This window comes from Cebus imitator, unplaced genomic scaffold, assembly GCF_001604975.1.
Source record: "Cebus imitator isolate Cc_AM_T3 unplaced genomic scaffold, Cebus_imitator-1.0 Scaffold258, whole genome shotgun sequence".
NCBI classification, from domain to species: Eukaryota; Metazoa; Chordata; class Mammalia; order Primates; family Cebidae; genus Cebus; species Cebus imitator.
The window spans coordinates 2,609,258-2,632,979 of NW_016107573.1; the positions used below are offsets into that span (position 1 = coordinate 2,609,258).

At 46.7% G+C, this 23,722-nt stretch overlaps 1 protein-coding gene and 1 long non-coding RNA gene across 14 annotated transcripts in view; one reads left to right on the forward strand and one right to left on the reverse strand.

The window, feature by feature from the left end:
- Positions 1-23,476, forward strand: part of LOC108283337 — a 69,202-nt gene extending 45,726 nt beyond the window's left edge. The window contains exons 2-5 of one of the 2 annotated variants that reach the window (XR_005195604.1): positions 2,463-2,556; positions 3,075-3,133; positions 7,812-7,914; positions 23,135-23,476. This is a non-coding gene — a long non-coding RNA (uncharacterized LOC108283337). Of the gene's footprint in view, positions 1-2,462; positions 2,557-3,074; positions 3,134-7,811; positions 8,446-23,134 lie in introns of those variants that run through there. The other variant, XR_005195603.1, reaches the window with a different exon arrangement.
- Positions 17,269-23,722, reverse strand: part of MTMR3 (myotubularin related protein 3) — a 131,942-nt gene continuing 125,488 nt past the window's right edge. For 9 of the 12 annotated variants that reach the window (XM_017499630.2, XM_017499627.2, XM_017499634.2 and 6 more), the window contains one exon: positions 17,269-22,083. In XM_017499630.2, the coding sequence (XP_017355119.1) occupies positions 21,912-22,083 (172 nt within the window). In that variant the 3' untranslated portion in view covers positions 17,269-21,911. The remainder of the gene's footprint in view (positions 22,084-23,722) is intronic. The other 3 variants (XM_017499636.2, XM_037728215.1, XM_017499642.2) reach the window with 1 other exon arrangement.

Here is a 23,722-nt window from a genome sequence, read left to right on the forward strand (position 1 = left end):
TGAGATTACAGGCATGTGCCACCATGCCCAGCTAATTTTTTGTATTTTTAGTAGAGACGGGGTTTCACCATGTTGACCAGGATGGTCTCGATCTCTTGACCTCGTGATCCACCCCCCTCGGCCTCCCAAAGTGCTGGGATTACAGGCTTGAGCCACCGCGCCCGGCCCCCAATGTTTTTTATTTGAAACGGTCTTGCTCTGTTGCCCAGGCTGGCGTGCAGTGGCGCAATCTTAGCTCACTGCGACCTCCGCCTCCTGGTTTCAAGTTATTCTCCTGCCTCAGCCTCCTGAGTAGCTGTGATTACAGGCACCTGCCATCATGCCCAGCTAATTTTTGTATTTTTAGTACAGATGGGGTTTCACCATGTTGGCCTGGCTGGTCTCAAACTCCTGCCTTCAGGTGATCTGCCCTCATCCTCCCAAAGTGCTTTAATTACAGGTGTGAGCCACCGTGCCCAGCCCTTGCATCCAATTGTAAAGTATGACTATCACTACAGAAAGTCCTCTCATGTTTCTTTTCAGTCCCCACCACACTATCAGAGGCAGTGTGGTAGAATAATAATAATAAAGTAATAAAAATTAATCCCACAATATTTTAATCCCCAGTGAAATTATTTTTAAAATTATTTGGGACCAGGCATGGTGGCTCAGGTCTGTAATCCCGGCACTTTGGGAGGCCAAGGCAAGAGGATTGCTTGAACCCAGGAGTTTGAGACCAGCCTGGGCCACATGGCAACCCGCACATCTCTACCAAAACAAATTTTTAAATTAGCTAGGTGTGTTGGTGTGCACCTGTAAGCTGTGGTCTCAGCTACTTTGGAAGCTGAGACAGGAGGATCACTTGAGCCCAGGAGGTCAAGGCTGTGGTGAGCCGTGTTCCTGACACTGCACTCAAGCCTGGGTGACAAAGTGAGACCCTGTCTCAAAAAGAAAACTTATTTGGGAAATCTCTGGATTTCTTAGATCTACTGTTCTTGGTTACAGACTCTATAGAAGTCACAAAAATTTTCCTGTCTTTTCTTAGCTAATAGATATTTTGGGTTTTTTCTTCAAGTTATTCTATATTATAAAACAGGAGAGCTGCTCTTCAAACTGTAGAACAGGTATTCAACAAAAGCTTTTTATTTCCATAATTCCTAATTGCTTGGATCTAAGGAAGAATATATTTAATGGGCAAAAGTCTCAAAAGAAAAAGCAGGTCACTATTGCTCATTCCCATTTATCAATAGTGCAGCTCAGCAAAGCTCACACTGTATTGTGCAAGGTGAAAAGAACCCTCTTAGGTCCCCTGTTGCATGATATGATTAAAGCCTAGTGACAATAAACCAAGCTGGCCTCAGGGCCTGTTTCCTCGACAGTCCTTTTCAACATCAGCACTCCAGGCAGATCAGAACCTTTCAGAGCTAGGGGAAATACGTCCTGCAGTGCTTAATTGTATACCCCTTGAGGCTTGCAGATAAACTCCCTTATCAAAAGAAGACTTGAGTTCCCAACAAGTATTGAGTGGCTCAATTATTTCTTCTTCTGTTCCACGAAAATGGTTTTTCAGTGCAGAGGATAATTCTGCACACATTTATCAGTCCTGGCATGGACCTATCCCTGTGGAGCACATGTGGATGAAACATGTGATACCCAGTTTCAAGGGGTTTACAGTATATGTAGTTCTCTGTTTTATGGGGAGCACCAGGTAGAGAATGACTCCAACTAAGAGGTCAGGCAGGATGGGGAGGGGACTTGTGGAAGAGGGAAATTGTGAACCAAGCCTTGAAAGCTGAGTAAGATTTTGGACAAACATGGATAAGAAGAAAGAGCCAACCATTTTTTACACTGCAGCCCAAGTGATCTTTCTGAAGCACAAATCTAATTATTCCATTTCCTTCTTTAAAGCCATCGGGATGAAAAATATTACTACCCATTTTGCTTTGTGAGATAACGGTGCCCAGCACACAGTGAGTGAGAAAACTGAGGCCCAGGGTGGGGCCACATTGTCTCCAAAGCCATCTAGTTAATGGCAGAATCATACTAGAACTGACTGCCACGGGGCCATGCTCTTCAGCTCCTCAGCAGCCATTCTTGGCTGAACTCACCGGGCAAAATCGAGGTGCCAGCAGGACTGTTTCTTTCTGGAGGCCCTTGGAGATAATCCATTTTCTTGCCTTTTCCAGCTTCTAGAGACTGCCCATATTCTTGGGCTTATGGTTCCTTCTTTCCTCTTTAATGGCTGGTTGAGTCCTTCACACATCACATCACCCTGACACTGCCCCTTCTGTCCTCCTCTTGCACTTGTAAGGACCCTTGTGATGACATGGCCTAGCCAGATTACCTAGAATAATCCCCATCTCAAAGTCCTCATCGTAATCACATCTACAGGGTTCCTTTTGCAATTTAAGATAACATTCTCAGCAGGTTCTAGGAATGAGAATGTGGATGTCTTTAGAGAACCATTATTCTGCCTACCACAGATACAACCTGGCTGTTACCACCAAGGATTGGAATGAGGATCATTCTGGGACTGCTGTAAGATGGTGGAAACTGGAACCAAGTGCTTCCTTCATGGTAAGAAGCCAATGCTGGAACAACACTGAGTGGATGGAGCATTAAGCAAAACAGGAAGGAGCAACTCCTTCTACCCTCTTCCTGGCCTCTAGTCTCTCTCTAGCGCCCCTTGTTGGCAGGACCTCTCAGAAGGCCAGTTGGCTAAGAAGGACTGTAGTTTTGCAGTTTCAGTTCCAGCATCCCAGAGCTGAATATGGAAGGGTGGGTGGGAAGCTGAGAGACAGTAGCTTAGTAACTGACAAAGATGTCACTAAAAAAATTCAGTTTAAACAAGTAATTACATTACATTTAATAAAAAGTTCCAAGTTCCAATATATGATGGTTCTTATAAACTGTTAAGAAAAAGCAACCCAATAAAAGTGGACAGATAAGAATGAAAAATTCACCATGGCTAATAAAAATATGAAAATACTTTTAATCCCATTAGTGAGCAGGGAAATGCCTTAGGGCCTAGATGCAGGAGAAGGAGGTCATTCTTTTTGTTTAGAAGATAATCCTGATCCTTCATTTTGGCACAGCTGAAACACAAATTGGTACACCAAGAATTAAGGATCAGTGAAGAGCAAGAGTTCTCCAGGTAGGAAATAAGCCTGGAACCTGAGCATACAAGCCATGCTAAATGAAGGGCCTTCTTGGGCAATGTCCAGATCTGTGGAATTTAATCTTCAGAAGAACAGTCCATGCAGTGTCTGCTCATTGCAGTGCTCTCAGTTCTGAAATAATAGCCACTTTCCAGAACACTACCAGAGAGGTAGCGCCCACCCTTGAGAACCCCAGACCAGTCCCATTTCCCACAAGCCAGCTGTAAGAAGCTATAAGAAGAAGGAGTGAATTTGGGGTGTGGGGTGGTGATGTGCTCTGGGAAGGGCACAGAGCCAGGAAAAACAAGTTAGAGCCTCTCTAGGCACCGGTGAGTCATGTCGATCATATCATAGATCAATGTCAAATGAGGTAAAACAAATTACTAAAGTGGCCAGGGTACTTCTAGGCTAGTACATAGTTGTGGAAAGAGGAGTTTGGCTTCTTTTGTCTTATTCCCAAACCAGCACAATTTGTCTTCAGTGACCCTTTCAGCATTCTTTGTGCTGACAGTGAGTGGATCAGCTTGGTCTTTTCTGGAGGATAGACAGAAGAGCTAAAAGTATCCAAAAGAAACCAGATAAAGAAAACCTGAAGCCTGAAGACATTTTTCTTGTATGTCAAAGTCCTAATTTTAGACCCAGTTTGAAGGCCCATTATCTAATGCATTACAGTATGGAATTGTAACCCTGCCGCATCTCGAAGGAAACGTCCATCACCAGAAAGAAAACAGCCTGCTGAGTCAATCTTCAACATTCATGGATTCCAGGAGTGGCAAAAATGTTTCTTGACTTTCCCAGTCAGTTGCTTTTTGATCTCTCTCTCTCTCTTGAGTCACCCCTACCCTGAGCCCTGGTTCCAGTCTAGGCTGTAGGAACAGTCCTGGGCCGCCTTCTAAATGTAGCATAAACCAGACCAACAAACCTTTCTCTTGAGGGTTCTGATAGTCCCCAGAACACCCTTTCATGATTTATGCTAAGTGGCTGTCTCTCTCGGGGGGATAAAGGGCAAGGAACAAAAGGATTCTGTGAAACAGGAAATCCTTTCTTCCACAAAGTCAAACCAGAAACTAGACCTTTGGGTTGGCCATAAGTTTATTTGCATATCTGGATGCTGCTATGCTTTTATGCTTTGGAAGCCAGACTGAGATTACAGGTTGAGTATCCCTTATCCAAAATTCTGGGACTAGAAGGATTTTGGATTTTTTCAGATTTTGGAATATCCTGTTTCTCAGGGCTCCCTCCTAAATTATTATCCAGGAAGAAACATAAAACTACACATAAAACTGTATTTCATGATACTTAATAGTTCAGCATCCCTAATCTGAAAATCTGAAATCTGAAATGCTCCAATGAGCATTTCCTTTGAGCATCACATTGATGCTCAAAATGTTTCAGGTTCTGGATTAGGGATGCTGAACCTGCACTGACTTGTTCCTCCCTTCATCTCCCCACGGGCCCTATGTTGTATTTAAGCAGCCCTCCCTCCCTCCTGTCCTGTAACTGTGAGTGCCAAAGTAGCTCAGATGTGCTTGCACTCTAAGCTCTAAAGAAATAATCAGCCACAGTTAATGGCCTATAATTTGTTATTTCTGTATCCTATTCCTCAGGGTTCTCTCCTGTTATCCAGGAAGAAACATAAAACTACACATAAAACTGTATTTCATAGAAACAAAGGAACTGAGCTCTTTTTTCGCTTTGTCTCCCTGTGATTTGAAGCAGTTGGACTTCCTAGATGGAAATGAGGTTCATTGCCGCAGATGGGAAAGGCTGCACACATGGGTTTGCACCATTACGATGCAGACATACATACAGGACTAGCTATATAATTTGCAGGACCTACTGCAAAATGAAAGTGTGGGGCCCTTTAATATGTTAGGAGTTTCAAGCCTGCAACAGAGGAACATTAAACTGAAAGTGGGCCCTTCTGAGTGTGGGGCCCTGTGTAACTGCAGAGGCCACACACCTATCAAGCCTGCTCTGCATGCAGAGAATGGTCTCAGGAATAGAAAGATGAACTCCACCCTGAGAAGGTCAGGAGAAAGCACGGGTGAGGTGATGGGTGGTGTGGCCAAGGACAGTGTCCTCTGGGCATTTCTCTTGAACGCAATCTGCTTGGCATTGGGTATTGGAGGGCCCAAGGATCAGAAAGTACCAATGTACATGAGGACGCGGGAAGGAAGCAGGGACAAAGGATGTGAGAGAATGCTGGAGTTGAAGGAGGGGTGGCAGAGCGAGGGAGTTCTAGGCATGGAATCATCTTGTTTTGTTTTCATTTAATCAACCCATGTCTCTCTCTCTCTTTTTCTACTGAAGTAAAATGTATCAAATTTAGATGAATGATTTTTTTTCCCTCCAAATCTGCTCTTTCCGTTTTTTCACTTTGGTGAATGTAAATCACTGTCCACCTAGTTGTGATCAAGGCTGAAGCTGGGAGTCATCTCTGACTGATCCCTCCCTAAGTCCACAGAACGTCAATTCTATCATTAGTTCCTCTCTTGAGCCTACCCATCTACTTGCTTCATAACCAGTGAAACCACCATCATTCCTGTCCATGACTGTGGCAGCAGCCTCCTCACTTACAGCTTCTGAATCATCTAGACTGGAGTTTAAGTCCTCATTCTGCCACATGTTAGCTGAGTGACCTTGGGCTGGGTTCTTCACCCCTCTGTGCCTCAGTTTCCCCATCTGTAAAGTGGGAATAATAATACCTATCATAGAGCATGGTTGTCAGGGCTAAAGGAAATCAAGAAGTGGCTGAACATCTTCCTTCTTGATCCCTCTCCATCCCTCAGGCCTTCAGTGAAACATTCCTTCCCTTTCCTGACTTGCTCAGTGCAGGTTCCCACCAGCCTGCTCTGCAGGCCTCGCCACACTTCCGTGTCTTCTCTCAGCAGTCCTCTCCAGGAGGACAAGGATCCTGGCTTTCTGTGGCCAATGTGCGTCTGACATGGAGTAGGAATTCACCTTACTATGTGACAGGCATTCTCATAAAGAATCAAATGTTCCCAGGCGTGGACTCCCTGTAAGCTTTCCCCCTAACTATAAGTAAGTGAGCAGGTGACCACATGACAGAAACAAATGACAAAGACCAAGACTATCCTAGAAGATATTAAATTAAACCTGGGGCACTGGGATGGTACATCAGAGCAGATCCCTCTGTAAGAAACAGACCTATGTCAGGTAAGGCTGCCCAAGGAAGCCAGGAAACTGGGTGCTCTAGGTCAACACAGCCAAACTCCCCAGAGAATGCAGTGGGGCTGGACAGGGATGTGACAGACTGGGGCAGGAAGACACTCCAGAGGAAGCAATAAAGGTGGGACCCCTGTGGGCCACCCCTTTGTTCTCAGGTCTTGGAAGTGCCTCATCTAATGCTCCCTACTGAGATCAACAGGGTAAGGGGTGTGCACACTAGGGGGCTAGTGCCCTGAGCCAGTCAAGTCAGAGTTGGGGGAGGGGTGCTAGGTTGTTTTTTATTTTCCCATGAAATAACATACATGTAGGAAAGTATATCAGACATATCTGTAGGGGTTGCTGAATTGTAAACCCACTACTCCAATCAAGCCTTGGAGCATCACTAGCACTCCAGATCCTCCGTAACCTGCTGTCTACATCCTCCTAGAGGCCACTAGGCCTCAGCTTTTAGTTACCATGTCCTCGTACACCCAAAGAATAGTTTTGTTTTGAACTTCTCAAAAATGGAATCATATAGCATGTATTTTATTTTTTCCACTCAATATTTTGTGAGAGTTATCCATGTGGTTATATGTAACTACTTTATTGATCGATTGCTATGTTTTGTGGATAACTGTTTCACAAGTTACTTATTCCTTGTCCTGTGGGTGGACAGTTGTGATGTTTCTGGCTTGTGCATTTTCCATGTCTTAGTGTGAGACTGTTCTTCTGGATGGCTTGCAGGGGAATGGGAGTCTGGGCTGGAAGGGAAGGGAGGGGAAGCAACAGAAGCAGCTCTGGGCATGGGGGGAGAGCAGGTGGGAGGGACCCATGGGTCAAACAGGGCTACTGAAGTACAGAGCAAGGTTGAGGGTACAGAGGAAAGGGTTTTGGAGGGATCCTTGGATGTGTGCTTCTACCCTGAGATTGGACAGGAACACTCCCCACAAGGTCATAACCGGGTTTAGTAGGCATGGGCATGATGCCTCTACCCTCTGTTCCTGCTGCCTGACCCCAATTCCCTGTGGGGTACAGACCAGTTGTGTGCAAGAGAGGCCACACAAGGCAGCTTATTGCAGAATACTGCCCTTGGGGCTCAGAGGAAACACTAGAAATTGACCAGGGAGTCAACCTCTGGTGCCACTCCTTTCCCGGGATGGGCACCCACCAAGAGGTTTGTATTTGGGAAGCTCAGGGATCACTGGCTGCACATCCAGACACTGGCCTACATGGAGGTAAGGTGGCTGGAGCCCTGAAGGAAGGGGACTGCGCTGCTGACCACTTGCCTGGACCTCACCTGTACGGGAAGCGAGGCCACCCCCGGAGCCCATCTCTTGGAGACTTCAGTAGCCTGGGCAGAGCTTTCTATTCCTTTCCAGAAAACCTGTTCTGGCAACACCCCAACCTCAGTGTTTCTTGTTGGGGACTGTCCTGGCTGGAGGTGGCCAAAAGTCCTTCCCACACCCTGAGAGACCTATTTCCCTCTTCTCTTGGGTTTGGCAGATAATGAATAAGAGGAGGGATGCAGTTGCCTTGGAGCTGGCAGACTGCACGGCAAACAAGCAGGAGTCCCACCACCTCCCATAGAGACGACACTGGAATGCAGGTAAGGTGCTGGAAATCAGTCACAGATGTTCAAGGGTAAGCTTTGGCAGGACGCCATTCTTCCTGCTGTAGATCAGCCAGACTTTGTAAAACATAATCTATTTCCTCACTGGATCCTCAACAGTCCCATGGGCAAATCAAACATCCCCATAGGTGAGAAATGAAAGCAGAGTAGAGTGGTCAACCCCCCACCCCATAAGTGATTGAGGGTTAGAACACAGGTCTCACAACACGGGGTCAGGGCTGTGCACACGCAGGCACTTGCCTAGACAGACACTGAGCTCTAGCTTCATCATTTCATGTTTGATTTTCTATAATGTAATCACTCACAGGATCATTGACCCCCGAGGGAACTTGTCCCTGCATTAGAAGGGAAACTGTTTAGTTGTGGGAGCTCCTCCTGAGAAACAGTCCATTTTATGTTATTTATTTTTGAGATGGGAGTTTTGCACTTGTTGCCCAGGCTGGAGTGCAATGGCTTGATCTCTGCTCACTGCAGCCTCCACCTCCCAGGTTCAAGCAGTTCTCCTCCTTCATCCTCCCAAGTAGCTGGGATTACAGGCGCCTGCTACCACACCAGCCTAATTTTTATATTTTTAATAGAGATGGGGTTTCACCATGTTGGTCAGGCTAGTCTCAAACTCCTCACCCCTGGTGATCCACCCACCTCGGCCTCCCAAAGTGCTAGGATTATAGGCGTGAGCCACCGCACCAGCCAAAACTGAATTTTAGTGAGCAACTGATTCCTTCTTGCAATGGTGATAGCTTCATGCATGATTTACTGAGTTTTGGAAACAGTCCTGTGTAAACCCAATGAAACAGCACTAGCATTTTAACATTCGGTGTTCTTTAGAATTGCTCTTGAACCCTTTTCTGCCCTGGTTTAGGCCTTTTATCATGAAGTGGCCTCTTACTGCTCTTTCCACCTCATCTTGCCTTACCTCCCGGCACCCACTCCCAGTCAGCCTGGCTCCAGGAGAGACTGGGTAGTGCAGCGGTTGAGAGTGATCTCAGGAGGCAGAGGGCCCAGATTCAAACCATGGCTCAGCTGCTTACTTACTGTGTGACCTTGGGCCAGGGGTTAACAGCTCTGCTGGCTCAGTCATCTTCGTTTCAAGTGAGGCTACCATAGTACCTCCCCAGGTTAATATAATGTGTTATTCATGGAAAGTACTTGAACAGTCCCTAGCCCATAACAAATATTAATTGTTATCATCTTGTTCCATTCTCTGTCCAGAAACCTCACATTCCTATAGAATTAAGACCAGTGTTTGACCTGACATAGGAGACTTTTTTGGCCTAAGCTTTTAACAGATATTTCCTGCCTTTCCTGTTCGCTAACCCATGCACCCTGGCTCAGATCCCGAAACCCACCCTCTTGCCTTGGGTCACCCTGACCTCATAACGCCATCTGTTGAAGTCACTGCTATCCCCCAAGGGGCAGGCTCCCTGCTCAGATGTGCATGTATGTACCCTTATTCCTCTGAGCTGTATCTCTAACTAGTCAGTATCCAAGTTCCTGTAGCCACTAGTTGTGGAGAGAGCTAAAGTCATCAAACATGAAAAGCATTCTCTACACAACCACAGAAAATCACTCTCCACTTAAGCATCTCTCCCTCCTTAACACACATGCCATCCACTGCAGCCCAACTTTCCTCTCTGCCATGGGTTGTGAGATGTTGAAAATACAACAAAACAGGTACCAAAGTACAATTTAAGTTTTGTGAAATATGCAGACTTTCACAGTTGGGGAATGTGTTGGGAAACTGCTCAGATGAGCGTAACCATTGGCAAATAAGGATCTCAGAGAGTAGGTCCGCTAACAGATGAAGGAGAAGCGGACATGTCTAACCAGTTAGGTGCTGCCTAGGGGCATAATGTGAATATCAAAGACTAAAGGATTTAAGTGGGAAATTAAGGAAGTACTTGACTAACTTTTCCTAAAATGATCCTGTAATTGATTACACTCTAGAAAATCAAACATGAAATGATGTACTATTGTGCAATCATATAATTTGGGGGAGGGAAATACACCTAAAGTATTATTTTTTTGTTTTTGTTTTTTTTAAAGACGGGGTTTCATCATATTGGTCAGGCTGGTCTTGAACTCCCGACCTCAGGTGATCCGTCCGCCCTGGCCTCCAAAGTGCTTGGATTACAGGTGTGAGCCACCACGCCCGGCCTTAAAGTATTATTTTTAAGCATTAGCCTGGTTGGGAGCAGTGGCTCATGCCTGTAGTAATCCCAGCACTTTGGAAGATCAAGGCAGGTGGATCATTTGAGGTCAGAAGTTTAAGATCAGCCTGGCCAACGTGACGAAACCCCACCTCTACTAAAACTACAAAATTAGCTGGGCATAGTGGCCCGTGCCTATAATCCCAGCTACTCTGGAGCCTGAGGCACGAGAATCTCTTGAAGTGAGCCAAGATCGTGCCACTGCACTCCAGCCTGAGCCACAGAGCGAGACTGGCCCTGTCTCAGTAACAACAGCAAAGAATTAGCCTGTAGTTGCAATTACCTTTTGTTAAAATATTTTAACAAAACAGTGGGAGAGGGCAGGGCGCCTGTAATCCCAGCACTTAGGGAGGCTTCGGCGGGTGGATAGCCCAAGGTCGGGAGATCAAGACCAGCCTGGCCAACATGGTGAAATCACGTTTCTACTAAAAAATACAAAAATTACCTGGGCATGGTGGCACGCACCTGTAATCTCAGCTATTCGGGAGGCTGAGGCAGGAGAATCACTTGAACCCAGGAGGCAGAGGTTGCAATGAACCAAGATTGTGTCAATGCACTCTAGCCTGGGTAACAGAACAAGACTCTGTCTCCAAAAAACAAACAAAAAACAGTGGGAGATACTGGTTCAAGTCGACAAAATTTCAGTTAGGAGTAGGTTAAAGGGCTCCATCTTACCAGCTGGTAATTTAGGTAATAACAATGTATTGTATTCCTGAAAATCCCTAAAAGGGCAGATTTTAAGGTTTCTTACCACATCACCACACACAAAAAATGCATACGTTAATTAGCTCAATTTAACCATTCCATAATATGTACATATTTCAAAACATACTGTATATACAATTTTGTCAATTCAAAAAGATACTTATTACAATAATAGTTTCATTTTGCAAGATTAAATTCAGATCAAACCTTTTTCACTCTGTGCTATATCAAACACTGGTCTCCATTTTAAATGGGTTGTCTCTAAGAGGCTTTTTCAGGTCCTGTTCTTTTTAGATGAGGGTGTGAATATATTTATCTGGCTGATCATCTTCCCTAACAGGCAGCATATTCTTCAGGGCAAACAGTGCTTGAGACAGAAGTGCCATATCATCTCATGGAATGGTAGGGTTGGAGATATGTGTGAGTCACCAGTGAGGCCTGTACAGAGACTTAGCCTTCAATTCCTTACTATATGAAGGAGTCACAGGGCAGATCCAGAGTTGTCAGAAGCCAAGACCCTCTGTGGAACACTGGTTAGGGTCCTCAGCAATGAGCGGTGGTGACAGAGTTTCAAAGCAGAACAGGGCAGAGGGTGCCTGAGCAGACAGCCAGGCTCTTGTTCTCAGCTAGATCTGGGCTTTTCAGCATTGGCAGGGCCTCAGAGGGCATGGAGTGCCTTCGAGAGCAGCAGGATGACCTGGAAGACATGTGACTGACAAGGGTGTTCAGGTAGGCCCAGGTAAGGAGAGGCAGAGGGATAGGAGGGCAAACTGGCATTGGCGTTCACCCTTGCACTAGGTGCTGACTGCATCCTGCAACAGAGGATAAAAGTGAAGAGCAGATGCTGCGGCCTCTTAGTTCAGGGGATGCCCTGAGACATCTCTGGCTGACGAGGCTGAGCTGTCTTCAGGTCCAGGAGAACTAGTCCGCAGGTTAATGCCACCGAGCTGCGCGGGGGTGCATGTGAAGCATGGCCACATAGACAGGTTCAGGTGGGGACACCTCATGCTCTTGCAGTCTCCCCAGGTGCCTGCAGAAGGAGGCCTCTAGGGACTTAGGACTGGTGTATAACAGGCCTCCATTTTCAGCACTTTGATTTCTGCATGTCCATGTAGGACGAGGGCAGAGAGCTGAGCCTCAGAGCAGTAATGCCAAGGGAGCAGGTAGGAGGGCTGCCTGCAAAGCCTCACAGGCCACCTGCAGAGGGAGAAGAACCGTGGTTGCAGATTGTAGAATGGTTGCAAGAAGGAATGGTTTGGAGTGGGTCTAGAGTGTGTGGCTGGTCCTTGGGGACACCCAGTGTTGGGGTGGCAGGGGGCAGGAGGAGGAAGGGGTGGTAAAGCAAAGACCATATAGAACTGGCCACTCTTTCTATGAGTTTCACAGTTAAGGGGATGAGCAAGACAGGGTACTTGCTGGAGGCAGAGACTTGAAAGAATTTGCTCTGCAGGCTGGACGACTGGACAGCTTTAGGGACAGAGGAAGGAGCCAGCCAAAGAAGGTTGGAAAAAAAGGCTGAGGCCATGGTGGATGTGGGTGGGACAGAGCCCCAGACCATCTATTCTGGCTGTGTCGTTTTATCACTTACTGAACCATTCCTGTTCCCTAACAACAAAAGTGTGAGAATTTCTGGCAGAAAAACCTGTACCATGATTTATTCTGTAACAGACAACAAAAATGAGTAAAGCCTTGTTGCATAGTATTTTTTAAAAACAAAACCAAGACAACTCACTAGATAAAGGTGGTAATTCAGTTACCTCTAGCAAGTGGGAATTTCACTTGTACTTGTGTAGACTTTTTTTTTTTTTTTTGAAACGGAGTCTTGCTCTGTCACCCAGGCTGGAATGCAGTGGCAAGATCTCAGCTCACTGCAACCTTTGCCTCCTCCTGGGTTCAAGTGATTCTCCTGCTTCAGCCTCCATAGTAGCTGGGATTAAGATGTGTGCCACCATGCTTGGGTGATTTTTTATTTTCAGTAGAGATAGGGTTTTACCATGTTGGCCAGGCTGGTCTCAGACTCCTGACCACAAATGATCTGCCTGCCTTGGCCTCACAAAGTGCTGGGATTACAGGTGTGAGCCACTCTACCCAGCCTTGTATACATTTTCATATTACATTAATGAACACTCTTATTTTAAAATGCAAAATATAATTGGAAAATTCCACAGTAGAACCTTTTGTGTAGTGAAAGCAGCCTCCAAAATGCCTCTGTAAATGAATAGGTTCATGTACTAGGTTGCTCAAAGTGCCTTGCAGTCCCCAGAGCCTTTCAGCCCCCATTTCTTGGCAGAACAAGGGAGTGCCAGGAGAGCACTTCCTGCAGCACTGCAAGCACTCAGATCCTAGGAGCCTGGCCTGTGCCCATGTCAGCAAAAGGAGTAGTATGTTGTGTTTTTTTTGTTTTGTTTTGTTTTTTTGGTAGAGACAGTCTCACTGTTGCCCAGGCTGGAGTGCAGTGGTGTGATCTCGACTCACTGCAACCTCTACCTCCAGGGTTCAAGCAATTCTTCTGCCTTAGCCTCCCAAGTACCTGGGACTACAGGTGCACACCGCTATGCTCAGCTGATTTCTTTTGTATTTTAGTAGAGACGGGGTGTCACCATGTTGCCCAGGCTGGTCTCAAACTTCCGAGCTCAGGCAGTCTGCCCCCCCTTGGCCTCCCAAAGTGCTAGGATTACAAGTGTAAGTCACTGTGCTGGTCGTTTGCTTCTTTTTCAGGAGGAAAACAATCTCCTTGGAGTCACTCAGCACTGGCATCTCCAGCTAGTGCCTGAGGATGGCCTCTCAGGCATTGCCACCTCCAGTGGCTGCATGGGCCTGGCCTGCTCACTGGCCTGAATGTAGTGGTGCCCAGGGTCTCCAATGCCAGGAGATCACATTAAAACCTTTGGGTATTTGGAAAAGGGAACAGAAAGCAGGGGTGGTGGGACAGGAGGAAGAGCAGTACTACTGCTGACAGTTGTGTCCCCACCCCCACCAAGCTTCCAAGATGCTGTTGCAGCAGGGAGAAAGCACTGCTCTGGGACCTTTCTCCCACTCCTTCCACAGCTCCCCTCCCTGAATCAACCTAAGGAGGGTGCTGCAGGAGGGGCTCCTTGGATGTGCAGTTTCCAGAGGTGGCTGCCCCCTTTTCTGGGGCATGAAGCATCCTGTCTGTGGACAGGCAACAGCTCGGGCTGCTTAGCCCAGGGAGTGGCCTCTCAGCTCCTCAGGGGGCTGCTGCTCCAAAACCACTGGGGCAGGGAGAGTTCAACCCCACCCCATTTCCTTCCAACCTAACTGTTCGGACTATTGAGAGGCACACCATTCTCATGGTTTCCACTTCACTCTGTCCTCATCTTAGCAATGCATGCTGGCAAGCTGACATCTGTCTTCCCAACACTAGGGGTCTCTAGTTTGGCAGTAATAAGGCAGCAGCTAGCTGGCTTCTTACTGAATCAAATGAAAGAAGAGAAAGAATCAGGTCACCCCCAAGGGGCCAGGGGCTACACTTATGTCCCCAGGGAGCTGCTCCAGTACACAGTGTATGCCAGCACGGACCAGCACTTTCTGGGGGACTTGAATCCAGTTCTAAGGATTGATCTTCCAACTGGCAAAGTACAGCAACCACTCACCACCAACTCATGTCTGCCTGAACTCGGAAGACACAGCCTTCAATATACTCGGCAACCTTGAGCTCCTTTGGCATTGGAGAGGGTGGGGATGGCCATCTGAACGAAAGGCCTCCACTTCTTCTTCCAACCTTGGGCTCTGGGATTTATTCTTAAAGGGATGCTAAGAGCAACACGGCCTGGACCCAGGCCTCTGTGATGCAGGGGTGATGTCCACCTGGCTCCACCTTACCCACTCCTCAGCCTGCGAAGTTAGTCTACATCTTCTGGCTTCATCTTTAGTCATGAACTTAAACTCATCAGTTTAAGGACGTGAAGTCATCTCTGTCTTCGCAGGATTGCTGCCATCGCAGGACTCAGGCATTCTTAGATGCTACCTCAACCCCAACAAGCAGTTTCACTTCCCATTGGCTCCATATCTTAAAGCATCAATGCACATGCAGACCACCGTCTGTTTAAAAAATGTTAATTTAAAAATCAAACACTTATATGAGGCTGGGTACAATGGCTCACGCCTGTAATCCCAGCACTCTGGGAGGCTGAGGTGAGCAGATCACCTGCCTGGAGGTCAGGAGTTCAAGACCAGCCTAGTCAACAAGGTAAAACCACGTCTCTACAAAAATACAAAAGTTAGCTGGGCATGATGGCAGTTGCCTATAATCCCAGCTACTCAGGAGAATCACTTGAATCCGGGAGGTGGAGATTGCAGTGAGTGAGCTGAGATCGCACTCCTGCACTCCAGCCTGGGCAACAGAGCGAGACTCTGTCTCAAAAAAATAAAAAGACAAAAATAAAACACATATGAACTTTAGTTTTCTTCAGCTAATGATTCATTTGTAACTTAGTGCAAAACTCAGATTGGAATGCTTCAAAGTCAAATGTTTACTCCTGTAAGGTGGAAGCCAGAACAGGGTCTAGTTTGAACACGCAGTGGAATGGAAGTGCTGCCTGGCTCCGATTGTTCCAAATGCCTGCTAGAAGCCAGAGACAGAAATGCCATCTAATTTCACGGGACAGTGGGAAGGAGAACGTTTACTAGGCCCCCACCTTCCCACTCCATTTATATGCCAAGTGCTCTGCTTTAAGATAAGGAAATATTTCAGAGTTCCTCACACACCCACGAGCAACTCGTCTGGTGCTGCAGGGCTAGGTCCCGCCCCGGGTCTGTGGGCTCTAAGACACAGGTGCTTTCCACCAAACTGGTGGTTTTCAAAGCAACTTTTGTGGCACGGCTTCAGGAAAATTTGTCCTGATGATAATGTCCTGATAAATATTAATAACCATCTTTAAACTATGTACACTCAAAGGTTTAAAACACTTTCCCTGAGGCTGCTTGAGACTTCACTGTAAGGTCTTCATTGCTATGTGTATGTGGCTTTTGCAAGGGTCACTGACTGGGAGGGTACCATCTTAGTGCTATGATCGTTAGACCCAGGGCCATCTCAATCCTGGTGGCCCTGACCATGGAGTCATTTTAGTGCTTATAAACCTTTGGGTATCTCTTATCTGATATATGGATGATAAAGACTGAAAGCCCATTTTGGATATTCTTCTATTAATCCCTTTTCTCAGGCATCTACTTCAGTTTTTTCAATAACAAGAGATTGCAGGCAAGCTATGACTACCACTATTTGCAACCACTTACCTATAACTCAGATTTTATAAAACTCCCCCGTATTGTATAACTAAAACAAAATCCAGAAATAAATTGGATGCTGGGACAGTTCACAATGGACCTATTTGCACTAATGAAAAATGCTCCCTCCCAGACCCCACTGATTTAAGATGACTTAAACCTTGATGATTCATGCTAATAACATTTTTTATGTATTGCAAAGGTTAAAAACAAAAACACTGGATTAGACTATCACAACCTTTTGATTTAGGTTAAGAGGGAGAGAGGGGCTCATAATTCAAACCTCATAATAGCAACCACCTAAGCTCCTCTCCAAGATTTCAACAAGAACCAAGTTAACATAGCTATTTACAAAAGGCTTTCTAGAGGCCCAAGAGCACAAGAAGGGGACTAGGAGTCAGGAAAGTTTTTTTTTTTTTTTCCTTCCCCAGATAGGGTCTCGCTGTGTTGCCCAGGCTGGAATGCAGTGGTGTGATCATGGCTCACTGCAGCCTGGAGCTCCTAGGCTCAAGAGATCCTCCCACCTTAGGCTCCCAAGTAGTTGGGACTACAGGTATGCACCACCATGACTGGCTAGTTTTTATTATATTTTTTTGTAGAGATGGGTCTCAACATATTGCCCATGCTGGTCTTGAACTTAGACTCATGTGATCCTCCCACCTCAGCCTCCCAAAGTGCTGGGATGACAGGCATGAGCCACCACCCTTGGCCAAGAATGACTTTTCAAATTTTGCTGTTAACTCATTAATAATCTGGATGTCTTTGGCCCTCTGAGCCTCAGTTTCCTCAGTGAAAAAGGAAGAGACTGGATTAGTGATTTTCAGACTTTTAAGGAACAAAACCTTTCTTCATATGAGATCTTACTTTTAAGTCTAATAAAGCTTTGAATGTTTAGACTCCCTCTCCACAATGGCCCCACAGAACAGTATGAAAACCGTGGAAGTAGGTGATCTAAGGTCCCTTCCACCTCTAAACATCAGGAATCCATGTAGCCTTACTCTGGAGGACAGTGACCACCCCCCTCCACCCTGCACCGAACCCCTCCTCACTGAGAGCCTCTCTCTCCTAAGAGGCTGAACTGATTCATACCCTGACCTAAGACACTGCATTACAGCACTGGCAGGAGAACCACAGTGACAACCCAAATCCAGGGCTCAACAAATGTTTGTGGGTGAAAATGACAGATTTATTCAACTTAAATGGTCATCGAGGCTACAGCAGAATCAGTGCTGTCAACAACAGGCAAGCACTACTGTCAGCAGCAACACATGGTTTACTTCAGCATCTGAGCCTCATAGGTTTTCATTTAAAAAAAATCTTATAAGCCAGTTGGAAAGCTGTTAAAGGCCAATTTTAAATGCCAATGAAAAACAAATTTCACTGAAAATACAATTCAAATACAACTGCTATGAGCACTGTAAGAAAAATTGACTAATAGATATAATAGAAAAGACTTTAAATGGCAAATAAAATAGCAGCATTGAAAAACTTGGTAACTCATTTCAGAAGATGCCCTTCCCCTGCCCAGAACCTTCATGCCTCTAAACAGCTGCCTAGGCTAGGAGAGGCCTGTTCAAGCAATGAGGCAACTGGTATCTGCAGAGAACATGCAGGAGATGAACTCTACACCAGCCCGAGAGGAACAAGGCCTCAGTGCATTTATGTGCTAGGGACAGCAGGACTCATGTTTAAGTGTCAGAGGCTTAGAAGGGTCAGCTCTGAACTAGAAGTCTCTCACACATCTGCTCCTGCCCTTGAGAAATCTTGTCAGTAACCTCAACGTAGAACAACCTCCTTGAAAATGTGACTAACAGCTGGGACTCCTACCACATTATCCAAAACTTCAAATGGATAGTCACTTTGCTCCACAGTCCAGGGCCCATTTTAAATTCTGCTGTAAGGCCTCACCTAATGCAATCAGGTAGATACAGCTGCAGCCCTGGCTGGGGACAGGTCACTTGAACTAGCAGCAGCTAAATGAAATCCTGCAACAGCACCTCCAAATCAGCCCTCATTCTTAAAAGAACAATACAGGTCAGGGCTAGTGTTCAACAGTCATGGGATCTCCTAGCCTCATGTGCAAGCAGTCAAGTATATCAGGATAGACCTTTAATTCTCATCTTGATGTTTTTTAATAGCCAGAGATTGTTTTAACAGGTCCTCCAGCACCTTCTGTTCATTCTCCTTTACACTTACCAAGTAATATTACAATTCATAGGATACTCTTTGCTTACGTTAGCATATGAGCAAAATTACTAGAGGAAAACTTTTCTGTACATCCTGGAGAATCTCAGTGGATTAAGGCAGCTGTAACTTTTTTGAACTGCAGTTACGGAGGCCAAGGCATAGAAAGAAGATAATGAGTGCGCCAGGATAGGAAAGTTCTGAGATGAAGACAACCTGGCATCTCAAAGTCACTGTTCGTGCCCTGTTGCTTCAGACCAAAATCCTCTTCAGCGTGAAGCAAGCTGGCCTTGCCCTCAGAGAACTGCCCTTCTCCAGATGCAGCCACCTCCCTCAGGGCAATTCCTTGCCTTGGATTCTCACTGGACCTGCCTCGCCAGCCATCTTGGCTCTTCATCATTCTACCCCCAGAGAAGCTTTCCATTTAGAGGCTCTCAACAGCCTTGCTAGGCCATGCCAATGTTTTAATTTGCTGGGAGCTAGCCCACAGAAACAATAGTGGCTGGGTGTGGGTGTAGACACATGCTGGCTATGGCACAAACTCAGGTTTTTCACAACATGGTCTGAATACACAGACTGGGCTCCCTGGCGGATTGAAGGTAGCTGAGGTTGTGCCCGCTCCTTCGACAGAAGAATGACTTGTTTTCAAATGTCTGCTGGGTGGCACAGCTTTCAAACTAGAACCAGCTCAGCTGGTCTTATGTCTTTGTGTACTTTAGGCAGAGGATACATTCAGAAAGTGAACCTAGAGAGACTGACCCAAAGAGTGATGGCCTCCAGGGGGCTCTGAGCCACCAGCAGGTCACTCTCTGGATCCTAGCCAACTCACCGCAGATGTTGGGCTGATGACTCTGCAGCCAGGCACCCCTCAATACCAACCTTCCTGAGGGAGGAACGGAATAATGTATCTCACGCACAGAACCATGGGATGGGATGGGAGGGATGCCCAACAGCACTGTAGGGAAAGAAAAAATCTACCTCTGTGAAGAACAAGAACTAGTATTGAAGTGACTATAGACGCCACAGCCCTGCCCGATGAGCTAAGGAGCAGAGGTTCGTCTATGTGGAGAGGGCAGGAAGGAGACTTCTAGTTGACTGTAACCCAATCACACCTAATTCCGTTTCTGCTCCCAGTTCTCTCTGCCCACTCACAGTCTTACCATCCGAGAACAACAGGCAGAAGCATTCTCTCGCCCGCACCCCACATCTCCTTCCACTCCCCCACTGAAGGGGCCAGAGTGCTGGCTGCCGAGATTAGAGCAGCAGCTAAAAATGGAGCCTGAGGCGAGAGGTAGTTGTAATTCCTACTCATGTGCAACTCTTCAGAGAAGGAAGAACAGCTGCCGGGTCAGATGCCTGACTGCTTTGCCCTTTTAGCTTGGGAGATTTTAGGAGCAAAATCTCTGTGTTCAGGGCTTGGATATCATAGTGAGGGTCCTTACCAAGCTCTAGAGTTGGAAGGAAATCTGTAGCTTTCCTTTGCCAAAGGTCGGATTGCCAGCAGCCCCTCAAAAACTTCTGTGTGAGAGGGAAAAGGATGAAGAGGGGAAAAACCACAGGGCAAAGAATTAGAAAGTGTTAGCAAAAGCTACCATGCGGAACACTCAACTTTATTCACTTTATTTATATATTTAACAATTCTAAAGTATTTACTTCTTGCGCTTTGACAAAAAAATTAAAAATATAGGAGCACTGACTGACTCCTCTTTAGGAGAAAAGGGTTATATGTACAGCTATGGAGAGTTACGGTTCCTCCTTTAACAAAGGAAAATATTAATAAAAAAGTGCTTCATTGATCAAAAAAGGGCTAAGAGCTGCAAGCATTTATTCACACTGTACATCAGACCCAAGAAACCCGTATCATAACCTCTTGGCACCTGTCACTAGGAACTGCACAATCTTCAATTAGACCACCTTTTCCTTACCTGCACGACTAGATGACACAGAATGTGGAAAGAATACACCCTGTTTCACCAAACTCAAACTCTGAGCAACCTGTTGCTGCTGGAAGTCATAGATGTGCTCAGATGCTCTGGGCTTTGCCTGGACTGACAGCACCACGGAAGGCTTCTGGGCCATGCCTTAACCACACCCAGGCATGCACAGGCGCCACCTTCCTGAGACACAGCTTGCCCTTCGGTCAGGGAACTGCTACCAAAGGAGAAGAGGAATAGAGGGCAGGGCCAGAGCCTAAGCGTTCCCTGACCTTACCCCTAGCCCTCACCATGATCCACCCTGTCACCAGTTAGCAGCTTTCAGCAGAGCCAAGCATGGCCTCCCCAAGAGGGAGAGCAGGCACAAAACATGGATGCCAAGATTACAAAGCACAAACTTAACTCTTCTCCAGCCTTCCCCACGCCCACCTTCACCACAAATATTCTTGATTTAAGGCTGTTTTTGGACCCTATCAAAGCTCACTGAGGAAAGGTATCCCGAATCTCCTCCAGGCCATGTCACTACTCTAAATGGCCCTTCACTGCTGGCCAGCAGCCAAACAAGTGGTCACTCAGCCAGCCAGGAGTGGGGAAGAGGGACTGTTCAGTCCTTCTTCCTGTTCCAAGGAGGAGGAGGAGGAGGAAGGCTGATTGTAAAAGGACCTGCTTCCCTTTCCAGGGGCTTGTAACTCTAAAGGCTGATTCTACCCCTTAAAGGGAAGATCCATGATTGGTTTGGTTTGGGAATGGGGGAATTCTGGAACCCTGAGTCTGGATTTCCCGGTGCTGGCTGAGGAAGAGATTGTTGAGGGACTCAGGTGTGCCTGGGCTCAGGGCACACTTTGACCTTGAATGGATAACTATTTTGGCCAGTCTGTACTCATGCCTGAGGGTAGGAAGTACTACATAGCCTAGCCCAGGGAAGCAGCCCCCTGAAAGCAAACAGAGCCCAAGACAATCTGGGTCGAGTTAAAAATAAAATCCCATGGGAGATAACATGATGGCCACCCACTCCTGGCCCCTTGCCTGCCTCAAAGGAGCATACAATTTCCTTTCCCAAAGAGGGATCTAAGGGGATGCCATTTACCATGTTCCCCTCCATCCAGACATCAGACCCATTTATCCATCTGTGAGGGAACTGGCTCAGCTCCTCACAGGAAGGAGATGAGGTCCAGGGCAGTGCTCTTAGGGAACATGCTTCCAGCCTCCCCAGTAGCAAAGAGTTCCCAACCAGCTCTGATGTGGCAGTGGCGTGAGGAGTGGTTGCTTGTTAGCACTGGCTTTCTTCCCTGCTTACTCATATCTCCATACTCCTGGCTCTGACCACCGTCCTCCCACCTGGAAGAAACAAGCCATCCCTCGGTGTCATCTGACAGCAGGCAGCTGGGCAGTTACCGCGGGCCTGGCAACCTCCGGTCTTCCATCAAAAAAAAAAAAAAAAAAAAAAATTAAGACAACGAAGGGACAGTTTCCTTTTCTGAAGGCAGAGGAGGAGGATGGAAAAGGTAGGGAGTAAGGGGACCGGAAAGAAAAATCAATCTACAATCCAGTGGTGCATCCCAAATTTCTGTCACTCTGTACAGGTTGTTCCACACCCCCCTTCCAAAGAGCATGGGCCTCTCAGTCTACCCAGGCTGTGTGGGCCTGTCATAGGAACAGCAGCTTGGCCACTGCCCACCCAGGTCACTGAGCTTCAGTTGGAAGTGGCAGCAATGGGCTTATCCAGTTCAAGGTCAATGCTGGAGCTTGTAGGATGTAGGCTGCTATAGCAAGACTTGCATACTCGACTGGGTTCAAAGAGCTGCTGGCTGGGAACTGGAACCTTCTGGTTACAACAACTGGAGCAGAATACGTTCCCACAATTCCTTGAGATAAGAAGAAACAGAAGAATGTTAGTTTTGGCCAGCAGGTATGCAGTAGGGAAACCAACTTCAAAAAACAAACTTTGCTGTGTATAATTTGCATGTGCTGGAGCTCCTCGAGATCAAATCCTTTCATCTCTCTAGTCCAGAACAAGCTGGGTAGGGAAGGTGTCCCTACCTAGCAGAGTTAAATGTCATTTTCACTTTGGGGCCAAGGATACTTGGCTGCCTCACCACTCTGATTCAAAGCTACCAGGTATACAGAAGGATGCTGCTCAAAAGAGATCTGCAAGAATACATGGGCCTAACAATGGGCTAGTCCTGATCCAAGAAAACCCAGTGGCCACACCCACCTAGGCAATGCCCTCTGTGTAGCTTGTGATCACAGAGGCCAGGCTCCTCAAACAAGAGAAACAACTACCCAGCCTCACTGGGGAGTAAGGAGCCTTGGCCAACGACCACTTCTCCAGAGGATCAAAGACAGCAACATGGTAGACAGGCAGCTGCCATTTTGGACTGCTCTGCTGGCAGCATGCAAAGCCAGGGATAAGCAGCCTGTGATGCATGCCCAGAGGGTGAAAGAGGAGAGGTGGGAAGACAAGAACACAGATGAACATACGTGCACACACACCCCTTATTAGACAAGTGTCAGTCAATTATGGCTCGCTCCCCGATCCATGCATCTCCAGGGAAAACCAGAGTTCTACCAGAAGGCAGGAATGCACTCAGGCCCCAGGCCTCCTCCTCTTCCTCCCCTGAAAGCTGGGTTCTGGGGCATCTGTACAGCACAGGTCTGCACCCCCAGACAGATGCCCATCGGAGCTAACAGGAAAGGGAATTGGCAAAGAATGAGTTTCTGCCCACCTTACAACTCTATGTTTGCTGGGCCTTGAAGTAACAAATCAATCCACAATGAGCCTAACAATAAGAAACTCCAAGGAGCCTGACACAGCCCACCAAAGACTGGAGGAAGGCAGCTTCTCAGCCAGCATCACTAACTTTTCGTTTATGCTGTTTGGAATGCAAACTCACTGCTGAATTTGGGACCACTTAGGCACAGGAGGAGAGAAAACTGAAGACCATTTGGGAACAAAAGAATACCACAAAAGGAAAAGGTGGGATATGGAGCAATGGAAAGACAGAAAAGAAAAACAAAATTCATCATCTAAAATGTTGTAAGTACTTCATAACTATTACTAAAAAATAGGAGTCAGCAAAAACCTGTAGTTATACAAAAAAATTTCTGAACATCTACACTTCCTCAAAAGCCTGACGTGAATTTGATGCTTTTCTTTTTTTGAGACGGAGTTTTGCTCTTGTTGCCCAGGCTGGAGTGCAATGGTAGATCTTTGCTTACTGCAACCACCACCTTACAGGTTCAAGCAATTCTCCTGCCTCAGCCTCCTAAGGAGCGGGGATTAAAGGCACACACCACACGCCTGGCTAATTTTGTATTTTAGTGGAGATGGAATTTCATAATGTTGGTCAGGCTGGTCTTAAACTCCTGACCTCAGGTGCTCTGCCTACCTCAGCCTCCCAAAGTGCTGGGATTATAGGCATAAGCCACTGCACCTGGCTGATGGCTTCTGACTTCTTTCAGAAGACCCTAAAAGTCACTAAGTGCAGTCTTTCCTTAAAGTCT